This window comes from Epinephelus lanceolatus, chromosome 16 (assembly GCF_041903045.1).
Source record: "Epinephelus lanceolatus isolate andai-2023 chromosome 16, ASM4190304v1, whole genome shotgun sequence".
NCBI lineage: Eukaryota > Metazoa > Chordata > Actinopteri > Perciformes > Serranidae > Epinephelus > Epinephelus lanceolatus.
The window spans coordinates 34,729,483-34,745,000 of NC_135749.1; the positions used below are offsets into that span (position 1 = coordinate 34,729,483).

At 41.0% G+C, this 15,518-nt stretch overlaps 1 protein-coding gene across 2 annotated transcripts in view; it reads right to left on the reverse strand.

Moving 5' to 3' along the window:
* The window catches only part of LOC117263687 (glutamate receptor ionotropic, kainate 5-like), a 417,373-nt gene that overhangs the window by 122,434 nt on the left and 279,421 nt on the right, over positions 1-15,518 (reverse strand). For both annotated transcript variants that reach the window (XM_033637282.2, XM_033637280.2), the window contains exons 5-7: positions 15,175-15,272; positions 11,257-11,422; positions 6,117-6,295 (exon numbers count right to left, since the gene is read on the reverse strand). In XM_033637282.2, the coding sequence (XP_033493173.2) occupies positions 6,117-6,295; positions 11,257-11,422; positions 15,175-15,272 (443 nt within the window). The remainder of the gene's footprint in view (positions 1-6,116; positions 6,296-11,256; positions 11,423-15,174; positions 15,273-15,518) is intronic.

A 15,518-nucleotide genomic window follows, 5' to 3' on the forward strand; every position in this document is an offset into this window, starting at 1 on the left:
GTCTCGCCACCAGCCAATCAGAGATCTCCGCCTTCTGATAGTCTGGGGACACTCCTTTCTAAAGTGTGTTTAACACACCGGAGAAAACGGCTGGCGACAAAGCAACGCCTCTTGCATTTTTAAAAAAGACACGCCTTCTCAGAAATGTGCGCTCCCCCTTTTCTCATCTGCAAGGAAACAAACACACAGAGAGCTTGAAAATGGATGCCGAGAGATTTAACTCCGTTTTATCAAACGTGTGCTCATCCATGAAAAAAATATTTTTTCCAGCGGATGTCTTAGTTACAACATGATTGAGCTAACTGGAGTAGTGTCATGTCGTATCCGACAACGGGAGGCTTTTAACAGATGACGTCCTGATGTTAGCTTTGCTGCTGCTGTTAGGCTGTTAGCTGTCCCTGTCAGCTGCAGCCACTGATGCTTTCTAGACATCGTGATTTCCCAAAACTGAATAAATACCACACATAGCAACACAAAACTGCTTTGCTAGCTCAATCATGTTGTAACTAAGATATCCGCTGGAAAAAAAAATTTTTTCATGGACCGTTTAACACTGCTAACGGCTAAGAAATAGTAATGTTTGTTCAATCATTGTGTTTATAGACCTTACAAACATCGGATTAGTCTGAACGGTGATACAGTGATGTGAAAAATGTGATATATATATATATATATACAGTACAGGCCAAAAGTTTGGACACACCTTCTCATTCAATGCGTTTTCTTTATTTTCATGACTATTTACATTGTAGATTCTCACTGAAGGCATCAAAACTATGAATGAACACATGTGGAGTTATGTACTTAACAAAAAAAGGTGAAATAACTGAAAACATGTTTTATATTCTAGTTTCTTCAAAATAGCCACCCTTTGCTCTGATTACTGCTTTGCACACTCTTGGCATTCTCTCCATGAGCTTCAAGAGGTAGTCACCTGAAATGGTTTTCCACTTCACAGGTGTGCCTTATCAGGGTTAATTAGTGGAATTTCTTGCTTTATCAATGGGGTTGGGACCATCAGTTGTGTTGTGCAGAAGTCAGGTTAATACACAGCCGACAGCCCTATTGGACAACTGTTAAAATTCATATTATGGCAAGAACCAATCAACTAACTAAAGAAAAACGAGTGGCCATCATTACTTTAAGAAATGAAGGTCAGCCAGTCCGGAAAATTGCAAAAACTTTAAATGTGTCCCCAAGTGGAGTCGCAAAAACCATCAAGCGCTACAACGAAACTGGCACACATGAGGACCGACCCAGGAAAGGAAGACCAAGAGTCACCTCTGCTTCTGAGGATAAGTTCATCCGAGTCACCAGCCTCAGAAATGGCAAGTTAACAGCAGCTCAGATCAGAGACCAGATGAATGCCACACAGAGTTCTAGCAGCAGACCCATCTCTAGAACAACTGTTAAGAGGAGACTGCGCCAATCAGGCCTTCATGGTCAAATAGCTGCTAGGAAACCACTGCTAAGGAGAGGCAACAAGCAGAAGAGATTTGTTTGGGCCAAGAAACACAAGGAATGGACATTAGGCCAGTGGAAATCTGTGCTTTGGTCTGATGAGTCCAAATTTGAGATCTTTGGTTCCAACCGCCGTGTCTTTGTGAGACACAGAAAAGGTGAACGGATGGATTCCACATGCCTGGTTCCCACTGTGAAGCATGGAGGAGGAGGTGTGATGGTGTGGGGGTGTTTTGCTGGTGACACTGTTGGGGATTTATTCAAAATTGAAGGCACACTGAACCAGCATGGCTACCACAGCATCCTGCAGCGACATGCCATCCCATCCGGTTTGCGTTTAGTTGGACGATCATTTATTTTTCAACAGGACAATGACCCCAAACACACCACCAGGCTGTGTAAGGGCTATTTGACCAAGAAGGAGAGTGATGGAGTGCTGCGGCAGATGACCTGGCCTCCACAGTCACCGGACCTGAACCCAATCCAGATGGTTTGGGGTGAGCTGGACCACAGAGTGAAGGCAAAGGGGCCAACAAGTGCTAAACACCTCTGGGAACTCCTTCAAGACTGTTGGAAAACCATTTCAGGTGACTACCTCTTGAAGCTCATGGAGAGAATGCCAAGAGTGTGCAAAGCAGTAATCAGAGCAAAGGGTGGCTATTTTGAAGAAACTAGAATATAAAACATGTTTTCAGTTATTTCACCTTTTTTTGTTAAGTACATAACTCCACATGTGTTCATTCATAGTTTTGATGCCTTCAGTGAGAATCTACAATGTAAATAGTCATGAAAATAAAGAAAATGCATTGAATGAGAAGGTGTGTCCAAACTTTTGGCCTGTACTGTATATATATATATATATATATCTGCTGGTTTTCTACCCGGAAGTATTTGTAAACAACAAGGCGACTGCCTCTATAGTCTGGCCGGACGGATGAGTCATGGCCTTGTAAAAGATTATGTTTGTTTCTTTTAGTTGGCGAGAATGTGTCGCCGCAAACGCGACAAACATCCCCTAACTTTGATGCCGTTTTCTGCAAGCGTGGCTGAGCCATTTTGTACCGCTACACGTGTTTCTAGTGGGACTATGTTTACAAGCACAAGAGTTCAGCGAGCCACTGAAGGACCGCCCTGCAGATTTACTATTGGTTCTGCAACTTAGGGAGTTTTTTTAAACTCTGAAATTGTATCCACCTATCTAAACACAAAATCAGGGAGAAAGTCATCAGTCTTTAGTTAAGCAAAGCATCTAACTTGCGTCTGACTTGTGGGTCTATAACGTTACCATCACACCACTGAGAAATGTAGTTAAGTTAGTAACGTCACTATTTTAAGTGATGCTACTGCCCACTGTAACATAACTTATGTATCTCACTTTAAATAATGTTGACATTTGGTTTCATGCAGGACACAAACAACAGTCTCCAGGGTTAAAGTCTGTGTTTGTTTGACCCTACTCCCTGCGCCAGCTTCCTCGCTCTTTAAACTAAAATTATGCTATTTAACTTCCTTCATTGCTCCCATCATAATTACTGCAGCCACCAGAGGTCGCCACCAAACAATAAACATGGCCATTTAAGAGAGCTGGATACAGTGTTGGAGGCAGGGTCCTGATTGTTCCAGTTCCATTGCTCAGTGGTGCATAACCCCTAAAAGTTCAACATCCAGATTATAAAATGACCCAGATCTTTCACACTGTTGGCCCAAAGATCAAGCATACTAGAGACTTTTGGCTGCTGAGCAGGTAACTTCTGCAGGATGGGCAGCTTACTTCCAGTTTAGTCTTCCACTAGTGATGGCCAAATGAAGCCTCATGAAGCATTTTCTTTATTTTATGAGCCCACTAGATGGCACTTTCTGTTCAACAAAAGGTTGGAAGCACACTGAATTGCCATTCTTTGAGCCTCTCTCTACAAACCAAGAGCGCCCTCTAGTGGGCTCATAAAATAAAGAAACTACTTCATGAGGCTTCATTTGGCCTTCCCTACCGTCCACTAACTTCAATCAGGTTAAAATGATTTAATTGTGCATTCATTTACAGGTGTCTCTTTCACAATGAAAGTCTATGGAAAAAAGTCTTTTTGGGTCAAATGGCATATGATGACCCAAAAGTTGTAATTCAACCAAACCCAAACCCAGCACTGTTCCTCGAGGCTTGGTTAGCATGGTTTTACTCCAGGTTCTCCAGCGTCCTCCCACACAACTACATTCAAGGACTTCTGTCGGTAAAAGTTGATACCAAAATTGTCATATAAATCAAAGACACGGCAAGAGATTTAGTCGTTAAAGACCAAACTACAAACTGGCTTTGTGAACAAAACCTGGTGATTTCTGCAGCATACTTTTTGCATCATGCCCTGCCTCCTGCACACTCTACTCCACCAACCCTCTCCTACACCAAACAGAATATTTCCAATAGGTGAAAACGATTGTGGTTTGGGTTAAAATCCCTATTTTTGTTTAGGTTAGGAGAGCTTTGCTGTCATGGTTACAATAAAAACATGTGGTTAAGGTTATTGCACGAAGGTGGTCATGCCTAAAAATGAGCAGCACTGACTGTGGGTTTGAGATGAGAAACAAAAAGCTCTCTCCTGTGTTCATGTCTGCATGTTGCCTCTGAGCAGCTGCTGCTTCACACTGTTTGCATGCAGAACCTGATAGAACAACTCTCCCAGTACAAATATTCAGCCAGGCTGGGACTGGAACTGGCAACCTCACAGTGGAGACCTTCAAACTGACTCTGTTATTAATCCATTAACCTTCCACACACTGTGAGCTTCTCTCTGCTGTGTTCTGCCTGCAGGAGCTGAGTTTATAGGGAAAAAAAAGACAAACATGACAGAGTTACTGAGCGCTTTTATTTTGTATTCAAAACTTCTTGGACCTCCAAGGTTACTGGGCAGAGAGTGAAATTACAACCTGCCAAGAGCTGGTAGATTTAGTTTGAGGCTGTAAAATCTGTTGACTCTACTGGCCAGTTTGGCAGGAAACCAACCCATGTCTGAAGGTCCTGTTCTACTCTGTAACCACCACAGAGGAAGAAACAGACACACAAAGCAGAAAATAAAGATGTTTCAAAAAGACAGAGGAGCAGCACTGCTTAGGGGCCTTTTTATTGAAGTGTTTCTTTATTTCAGGTGATTCGATTGATTCAGATTGCCACTGCGGAACTACATCTGTATTTATTGACAAAATGAATTCACATTAAAATCAAAAAATGGTGCCATTTGCCATTTGCTATTTGCCATTTGCGTTTTTATTTTTTTTATTTTTTTTTTTGGGGGGGGGGGGGGGTAGTCACTAGCAGTCTATACCAAATTATCTACTTATTCTACATAAACCATAAAAACTATGAATAAACTATTTAAAAAATAAAACTATTAAATTAAATTAATGGAATTCATCTTATCTGATGTACAGGAGGTTTTGTGTCTCTCAACATCCATTTCTCCTTATTTTCTTCTCTGAAGTATGGAGTGCCTCAGGGGCTGGTCCTGGGACCAGTTTTATTCTCCTTGGACATGCTTCTCCATGGGCACATTATTTAAAGACATGTACCCCTTTTCAACAGTCATAGGATGGCTTGGCATGGCATGGCATGGCTTGGTTTGGGCGGTCAGCCTGGCACAGCAGGGATTTGCATTTCCATTACAACAAGGCTACCTTCTTGAAGGTGTGTCTTAAACTGATGACTGCTTGTCTTGAGTGATGACATTTAAAAGTAGTGGGCTGATGCACAGCTAAAGTCCCGTTAATTTTGTTGCATGTTTTTCCACAGCAGCACAGGTAAAAGAAGTTTACCTGTTGGAGAGAGGTCAGAGACCCTCCTCACTCTCCACTTTCAAGAAAACCGTTAAAATACATCTGTTCAAAACTGCCTACAACCTCTGAAATCAGTGTACTTTGCCCACCCTTTCTGGACTACTTCCCTCCCTAACCCCCGTAATTTTTATGTATTTTTTATTTTTATTTATTTATTTTTTTTGGCTTACTGTTGTTGCTGTTTTTAAAGCATCTTTGAGTTCCCTGAAAAGTGCTATATAAATCCATCCATCCATTTTCATAACCGCTTACCCTCTTGAGAGTCGCGCGTGGGTGGGGGGCAGAATATTTGCTAAGCCCTGCCCCTTTGTGATGGTCTGACAAGCTGTCAGAGTAAGCATGGAGCCCACACTGTAGCTTGCACTCCCTGAAGAAATATTAGCATATTTTTGGAAAAATGAAATAGTGATTCCAGAGAAAAGCAGACAGTGGAGTCTACAAAATGTGTTTGAAGGATATATCCAGGATGTCAAACTGACTGAGCAGCAGCAACAGGTTAAAAAGACAAAGATAGTTAGAACCTAAAGCCGAACTATAGCTATAGGCTACCATGAGTAAATGTACATATTTACTTTCCACCACTGGCTTCTGTGGAGTCAGTGAGTTGGCAGCTAATTTCAGCTGACCCCATTCTTGGCCAATATTACAGTTTTTACATTGTGGACTATTCACATCATGAGATGCCATGCTGCATTAGAATAGCAGCTCCAGTCTGCACTGTGAAACTATCAGTGGATAACTTTTGATATTCAGAGAGAAGGTGATGCAGCCCCGGCAGGGTTGCTTTCAACAGTGAAGTCAGTGAGAATCAATAAAACCTTTGACATCCTGACCTTCCTAAGGATGTGATAAGAGATGGAGGCGTTTGCATCGATGATGATGGTGGCCACTTTGTCGTCACGGATCTCCTTCAGCAAGGGGGTGGGGTCAAGGCTGTCGTCCAGCATTCGCACCGACAGTGTCTCCCTGGAGATGAGGAAGCGGTGGACCAGCTCCTCCAATCGCAGCAGGCCTACGGGGTGGAGCCAAGAATCAGGAAGTGGGTGACAGAAGCATATAACATATAATAAAACCAACCCAATTTTTCTGCAAACAATGGACACATTTCATTTACATGTTAATATGTAGCAGAAATATTGAAACTTCACGTTTCAACAAGGCTGTGGATAATATGCGGTTAGGTTTAGGCACAAAACCCACTTGGTAATGGTTAGAGAAAGGGCATGTTTTGGCTTTAAATACGAGGTTTTGGGTGCACATCCCTACAGGAAATGTATCTATAAAAACAATCACCTTTTTTTTGCACTATCTCTGCTGGAAATGCGACAGGTCACTAAAAAGCATCCATGTTGGGGGGCTAAAAAGCTGCTGGAAAAACAGCAACGGGTTGTAAAAAATCGCCCATTTTGGGGCCCAGAAGCTGCAGGAACACAGCAAAGAGTCCCTAAAAAACACCCCAGTTGGGGACTGAAAAGCTGCTGTAATAACAGCCAGGGGTCGACAAAAAACACCCATGTTCGGGGCCCAGAAAGCTGCAGGAAACATAGCACAATGGAAAACAGCCACTATGGAAAACAGCCACATTTGGGGGTCTGAAAACCACACCACAACAGGTATGGGTCACTAAAAAGCATCAATTTTGGGGGGCAAAAAAGCTGCCAGAAACACAGTGACAAGTCCCATTAAAAACATACATGTCTAAGGATAAAAAGCTGCTTTAAATACAGACATGCCCCCCCAAAAAACACCCACATTTGGGGTTGACAAGCCACAGCAACAACAGCTATGGATCACCAAAAAGATCAGTTTTTGGGAGCCAAAATGCTGCAGGAAACACAACAAGGAAAAGCACCCACATTTGGGGTCTCACAAGCTGCAACAAAAAACATTTACAGGTCACTAGAAAGCATCAGTTTTCGGTGGCCAAAAAGATGCTGAAAAGAAAAGCTAGGCGTCACTAGAAAGCATCGGTTCTGGGGGCAAAGGGCTGCTGAAAACAACTTCGGATCACTAAAACAAACCATGTTTGTTGCCCGAAAAGCCGCTTGAAACACAGCAATGGCTCACTAAAATCATGACCGGTTTTGTTGTTTCTGGTCTTGAAAAGTGATCTGCAGATTGGCAGGTGTCTCATCTAAGTGTCACGCCATCCCCTTCACCTTGGGTAACAAAGTCAGCTTATACACTGCATCACTTTAGAAGCGTTGATATGAAATGTACAAATCTAACATATGTGTGGTTTGCAGAAACGTACAATGCCAACATTTTCCTCTGGCAACTGCTGACTAAAACACATCAATAAATATGTCAGCCTTTCCCAACATAGATTTATGGTAAAAACTGTTAAAACGCTCAGGACTGCTGTGAGGAAGAGACAGGAGTCCGTAAATAAATCTTCCCTCAATGTTTACCTTGTTTACTAAAATGATTGCTTGGACTTGGTAAATAAGAAGTCCCAGAAATTTATGGGACTCATTTGAGACAAATAACCATCTCTTCTCTGAAAGGTTTGAGCAGCTGCAATAAACAGATGGCTATAAAGGTGATTATGTTGAAAGTCCATTAATTTTCCCACAGACAATCAATTTGGACCTGTCCAGAAAAAAAGTCTGGATTCACTGATATTTGGTTCAATTTATTCATACATTTAGGAGGATAATTTTAACTCATTGAAAAGTAGATCATAAAGTTTCATTATTAAAATATTTTTCTGGGTAACTTTTAGGAAAGGCTGCTGCTATTGCATCATCTCAGTTTTAACATTCAGGGCCGGTCGGCCTTCGTCTCGTCTCCTCGTCCGGTCCTGACAGAAGCAGCAGGCGTGTCTCGTCTAATCGGCACCATAAAGCGTTCATCACAACACCACGGGGTTTAACTGGCCGACCGCAACGTTCACGACAACATTACAGGCTCGTTAAACACTGGTGTTAACAGGATGAGGGTACGGCTAAAGACTGAGAGAGAGTGTGCAGCGAGAGCAGAGCAGTGTTAAAACAGTGAGCCAGGGCAGCCCAGTCAGGCGGAAAAACAGGAGGGAGATCGATGAAGGAAATGTGGAAGGGAGTAGGGAAAGAGGAGTAAAGGAAGGAAGCAAAGGGAAGAAGAGAAAAGAGAAACCGAGAAAAGTGAAGGTCACACCAGCATTTAAAACTGCTAAATTTCACAGCAAAATCAATTGTAGCAATTAGTGAATGGGTTCAACTTAGGTGAACCGTGACATGTGAATTGGGACTGTTTTAATGGGAGTGCACCAAAAAGAATAGAGAGAGGAGAACGTGTGGAGCCCACAAAAAAAACGTCTGCAGGTGTTTCAGGCAGAAATCACACAAATTATACCTACATGTCCCAGTAAATTTAACAATGATAGATCATCATCAAGTGTTTGTCCTTGTTTTACAGTCAACAAACAAGTTTTTTTTGATTCCAAATAATCCCAACATAACATAAAATAATCACCCAATAGCTCTCTTTCAAGAAAACAACTAAAGAGTATCTCTGGGACTGCTGATCTCTTATTGTTGGACAATATATTGTCCCAGAAATAATTGTGATACATGATATTACATTTTAAGCCTCTGATATAAGGATAATATATAACCCTACCCGGTTAAGTTTCTCTTACAGTTTTCATCCATGTCTGTAAAAACATGGATGCTTTACACACATCTTCTCCCCTGCAGCACAGACGATCTATACAATCAAAACAATTTCAAGGTGGGCACCCAAGATTAGTGTCACCAATAATGTATTCAACCAAATATTGCCCCTTGTGTTCCTGAGATATGACATTGAAAAATGGCCAGAAAAGTGTTTTATGCAGAACATTATGATGTTACAGTGAAGCTGACCTTTGACATTTTTGGATATAAAATATCATCACCTCATCATTTTATCCTATTAGACATTTGTTTGAAGTCTGTCATATTAAGCATATGAATTCTTGAGTTATGGCCAAAAAAAAAAATATTATGAGGTCACAGTGACCTTGACCTTCGACCATCTAAATCCAGTTCATTGTTGAGTCCAGATAAAAGTTTGTCACAAATTTGAAGAAATTATCTCAAGCTGTTCTTGAGATATGACTTTCAAAAGAATGAGATAGATGAGGTTACAAAGACTTTGACCTACGACCACCAAATCTTTATCAGTTCATCATTGAGTCCAAGTGAATGTTTGAGCCAAATTTGAAGAAATTCCCTTAAGCTGTTCTTGAGATGTTGCATTCACTAGAATGATATAAATGTAAAGTCACAGCAACCTTGACCTTTAACCCTTAACCATCAAAATCTAATCAGTTCATACTCGTGTCCAAGTCTATCTCTGTGGCAAATCTGAAGAAATTCCCCCAAGGTTTTCTTAAGATGTTGCGCTCATGTGAATGAGAAAGACAAGATCACAGTGACCTTGACCTTTTCCCAATGACCACCAAAGTCTAAGCATGCGACATATGAAACAGGTGAGTGTACGTACAGATGGACAACCCAAAAACATAATGCTTTCAGCCACGGCTATCACCACTGTGGAGGCATAAAAACAGAATGCAATGTTTAGAGTGTTCAATGTTGGTTTTTAGCCTCATCCCTTACGTGCAGAGATTTCTCTGGATTCTCTGAATCTTTTGAGTCTATTATCAATTGTAGACGGTGAAACCACTAAATTCTTTGCAACTGTGCATTTAGAAAGATTCTGAAACTGTTGAAATGACCATGCAGTTTTTCACAAAGTGGTGAACTTCACGCTGTCTGTAAAAGACTGAGCCTTTAGAGGATGCCCCTTTTATATCAAATAATGATACTATCACCTGTTACCAATTAAGCAGTTTACCTGTGGAATTTTCCAAACCACTTCCAAAAGCACTTTTTTTTTCTTTCTTTTTTTGAATTATTAGTAATATTCAGGCATTGGACTTGGAGTTTAAAAAAAAAAAAAAAAAAAAAACTTTAAAAAAAGTAACAAAATAATAATGTACCTTTTATAGGAGTATCACAAAATTACTTAGTTTGAGACTTCTGGCAAACAAAAACTAAAGTGATGGCTCTTGAGACTAACAGACAAACCTAGTAATGCTCCTGGAACACCACCGTTACCTCCATGATCCAGCCACTGTGCTGCAGTCGGCTCCCGGGATGGACAGTCTAGGAGCGGGGCAGTTTGCTGGTGGATTTACGGAGTGGAGGATGAAGTTGTTGGGGGTAAAACTACAACAGACTTTTTGGCTCATTGCCCAGGGCTTGCCAAGCTAAAGACTGTCAGGAATACACCTCTTCCACTTCAAAACGCAACTGCAGGCTACCAGTAAGCCACAGTGTCGTCTTTGAAGTGTTATTTTTTTTTTTTCCCAGACTTGCGTTAAGTAGGCAGGGGTGATGACAAAAAAGGCATATCACTGTGTCCAGGTCTTGTAATGGTCATGCAAACCCTACTGTTAATTCTGTCATCACGTTGGCTAAAATGATTTAACAAACCTGCATGTAAAAGCAATGGGCATAATCAAGGTCAGCAAAATAATCAAAGTCATTTCCTTGTATTGTACGATAAGTCAATAATGTAATTACAGTATCATGGCAGGCCTAAATCTCATTGAACACTACTGTTTGATGTGAACAAAACCTGACTGTCCCTGGTACAGTACATTCAGCCACTCAGCACTTCTTGAAGTATCAAAGTCCAGCAGAGCAACACCGGGCGATTGAACATTCAGAGGAGAGCAGATAAACATGAGTGATGAACAAGGAGATTCAGTTGGGCTCATAAAGTTACCAGAGAGGAAAAAAACCTCTTGAGAAAAGATGGATAAAAGCACAGAAATGACCAGCCAGAAGCAGGAGGTAAGAGCAGCTCTAAAATCAAATGTTTTCAGCCTTGGAGTGGAGGAGGCTGCACTGTAACCTTCAAACTATGGAAATAAAGAGATGTGAAGGAGGAAATGGAGGACATCACACACACAAACACACACTTCACAGATGGACTCACACTCTGCTTTGGCACAGACGAGGCTGGTTGTTGGGTAGCCAAAGGAGCGCAGGATGGATCCAATGGCCAGGCTCAGGTCCTCATTACTCGGGTAAAGAGTCACTGAGGCAAAGCGAAGGTAGGGGAGCTTCGGAGTTTCCTCCGGACCGATCTTCACATGAGGAATCTGAGTGAAGGAGGGAGGAGGAAGAAGAGTTATTGGGAAGGAAAAACTAAAGGAAAGAAAAGCATTTGTCAGCTTCAGGGTTTCATTTGGGCCTATCTTCATGATCTGAGGGAAAATAAAAGTATGATAAAAGAAAGGAAAAGGCAATGTAAGGAAAAGGGCAAGACTAGAACAGGAATCAAAAGTAAAGTAAATGAAAAGTTAGGAGAAAAAAAGATGAAGTAACAAGGAAATGACTGAGAAATAGAAAGGGGAAATAAAGAAAAGGTGATGAAATCAAGAGAACAAATGTTTGAAAAAAAAAAAAAAAACATCAAACCTTACAGGCTTTACGAGAAGTTCAGATAACAGAAATGGAAGCTTTAATCAGACTCCGATGCTCGCTGATAATCGAGTCTTTGTTCGCTTTCAAAAAGAAAATCTGAAAATGGAGCAAAGCCCAGACCATCAGTGATATTAGAAAAGTGTTTCATGCAGGAATCATAGAGAGAGTTTGTGTTCATCTCCACTCAGATGAAACATTAATATCAAAGGATGTATGGATATTTCAGAGAAGATAAGAAAGGAAGAGGAAGAAAGAAGAAATGTAGTAATTTTAACAAAACGGAAAAGAGTCCAGCAAGTGTCCAAAACAAAAGGAGTCATCTTCTGAGGGGCATGACTGTGCTCAACTATCTGTTCATCAGATTTGACCTCATGGTGGAACTAAAGGGAAGATCAGTTAAACGATAAAGTCAGTGATTTTTTTTTTCCTTTCCTCTGTGGCCAAACCTAAACAGGAACTTTTTTGGGGACCCAGGAACTCTGGTTCCAGAAATTCCCTTAACATAAAATCTAATCTGCCTTTGGACTGAAGGGACCTGGGTAGTGTTCAGGTACCCCACCAGAACACGATGAGCTCTAACAAAGTATCCTGTTTCAGTCCGATTTTGGGCAATGGTATCCCTGTACACTATTAGAAATAAAGATTCCAAAGGTTTCTTCCTTAAAGGCTGAAGTTCTACACAGAACGATTTGCTTCTGAAGGCCCTTTTTGAAGAAAGAGTTCTTTAAGGGTTCTTTGTAAATCTAATGGTTTCATTAAAAACTATACAAGAAACCTTTTTCAGAAGAAATAGTTCTTCAAGGGTTACTGAAAACATGGGTGTTAAAAGATGCTCACCCTCAAATAATCAAATGTTTCCCATGATTCAAATTATGTTTTTGAACGTAGATGATTGTAAACCATTGTGTTGTGTTTTGTACTAGACAACATCAGCTCTGGTCCTTTAGGAGCCTCACTAAGACCAAGACTGCTAGGCATGGTTTCAATGGCAGGAGACTAACCTGGTGCACGAAAACCATGATTAGTGGGAGAGAGATCTATGGATAATGTAGTCAGGTACTATGTTTTAAAGCCATCCTGGTTTGGTTCTAAATGAGACCCTTGGAACAAAAAAGGACTGTTAGCACCCTTAGAAAGTAGAAAGGTTCTGAACAGAATAACCAGAGAGGGTTCCACGTGAAACAGTTGCACCATAGAGGGGTTTTCTGTAGAACCTCTCATAGCGGGTTCTGGGTGCAACCCATCACAGATGGTTCTAAGTATAACCCTTTATGTTGGATTCTAGATAGAACCTTCTAACAGGTTCCAAGTGGAACCTTTATAAAACAAGCTGAAGAACTCTATATGGTTCAAATTAGCACCTCTATTTCCATGAGTGTATTTAGAGATTATTTTATCTTTCTCATACCTATGACAGACAGGATTACCTTCATCAAATGTCTAAAACCAGTTTGAGGTAGAGAGAAGGGTTCCCACTTCAACACACTCCAACACATTGGATTTTGATTATTTTATTATTTTTTTCACATACAACAGTGTTTGGAAAACAGTTTGGAGCCAAAGCCAATTTCAACAAAAGGATACAAAGGATAGGACCAAGCCCCCAGAAACAGCGCCAGGCTTTGAAGTCAATTTGACATATTGGCCAGTCTGTGGAATTACAATTTCTTGGTCCACCACATGATGCCACTGGGCTAAAAAAGACTTTTTCCTATACAGTTAAATTGTTTCAGAGACATCTGTAAATCCGTGGATACTTTTTGGGTGCATTAAACCCCCCCTGAAATGACTCATCTGACTATCGGGATTTGATCTATTTGGTCTGATAACAGTTTGGAAGTCTATAAGAGGCACAGTATTAAATCATTTCATCCCCATTCAACTTAGTCGAGGGCTAAACTGCAAGTTAGTTGCTCAGGAGGCAGAAGTCTCAGAAGTAAGATCAGAATAATTTTATACTCAGATTGCCAAACTTCATGCGCTCCTGCAACTTTCATAGAAATGAACGAGGCTCCTCTGCCAATGTTGTATCCAGTTCTATTCATACAGCCAGAGAGAGAACCCATGCAGAAGTTAAAGGTGGTTCTAAATCTAGTTGCTGAACCGCATGGTAGTTTTTAGCACCCACAAGTCCCTTACCTAGTGGTAGTACCCTCTGGTGGCCCAGGACTTATGGGGGCAGAGACTGCAGTGCTTATTGTAGCATTAAAAATATTTTTTACAAGGGTTGTAACCATTTTTTATATTCTTACTGAACTGTCACAGTCTGTTACACACACAGACCCACACAGAATACATGGTATGTAGATTGATGCGTGTAATGTCGAATACATGTGAACAAGCTATGTTCCCCCCAGACACTTCTAGCCCTATGCTGTTAGCTACGTGCTGAGGTTAGTACAACAAGTGGACTGATTCAGTCACACTATGACGAACACAAATAAAACGGCGGAGCTAAGAAATCCATCTGCAGGTTCCAGGACAGCTACAGCAGCAAGAGGAGGAGAGTTGTGTATCAAAGAAAGATTGTGTGTTGGTGTTGCTCCACTGCTGGTGGGGATTTGAATAAAATTACATCCAGCATGCCTACATTCCCCAGAAGTGCAGATTACTGAGATCATAAACGTTCAGATGCTTTGAATGTTTGAATATAGTCAAGGTGGAACTAATTATAACACTCCCCCGATGCAAAAAAAAATATCTTGTATCATTCTGTGTATTTTGGTATTGTCAATTTCATATCAAACGATACATTTTTATAGCCTGTTATGACCTGTTGCCTCCTAGGAAAGTGTTTGTTCAGTGTCCGTACAGCACGATACACAACTATTTGTTATTTGTTCCTTATTTTTATAATCAAAATAGTTTACCAAAGTTACCAGTGGGAAAAATGGATTGTGTCTGCACCAAATGCTTACCAAACTTACACCAGACTGAGAGCTTTTCTCATTTATTTCAGACAGAGTTTTAAAGCTGCTCTGTTTCAATTCAGACTCCACAGAGCAAAGATCCTGTGACTGACAGTGTCTGTATCTAATCTGAAAAATTAACAACAAATTGAAAAATGAATCACATCAGTGATGAATGAAGGATCAGGTCAGGGGACGAAATGTCCTGTGTGATCCGCAGCTCAGTGATTTAACCTGAGCTCACACCTGCAGAGGTTTAAATGGTAAACTGTAATTAGCTCAGATGGGCTTCACTCTGATATGAAGAGCTTATTTTAAATCCGAGCAGAGAATCCAATAATATGAGACCTGTCAGGCAAAGCGAGCAGATATCAGGATGGTTAGGAGCTTAGAAGGAGACGGACTCATGTAAATTTACTGAAGTAGAAAAATGGTTAAACATAAGTGAAACCCTTTAAAATCCACAAAGAAGGCTTTAACACCTGATGTTTCATGTTTTGGAGCCAGATGTGACTCACCTCTTTCTCCCCACAGATGTGACTGATGGTAGACCCGGAGGCAGGGCTGGAGGCGGGCCCAATCACAGAGACCACGCCTTTTGGCAGGATCTGACACACTGAAATTAAAAAACAGCACAAGGTAAAAATAATCAAAGCTTTGCAGCAGAAGCTAAAGCTGAAAGAGTTGAATTTCTTTGCCACTTGGAGTGCACTTGCAGTGGAGACAAGTAGTTATCACAATATTGCCTTGATAGCGATATTTTTTATCTCCACATCCAGCAGTTACAGAAAACATGATCAGTCATTAGGAGTCTTTGTGTCCACCTGATAGATCTGAGTCCATATTCTCTCTCTTTTAGCTC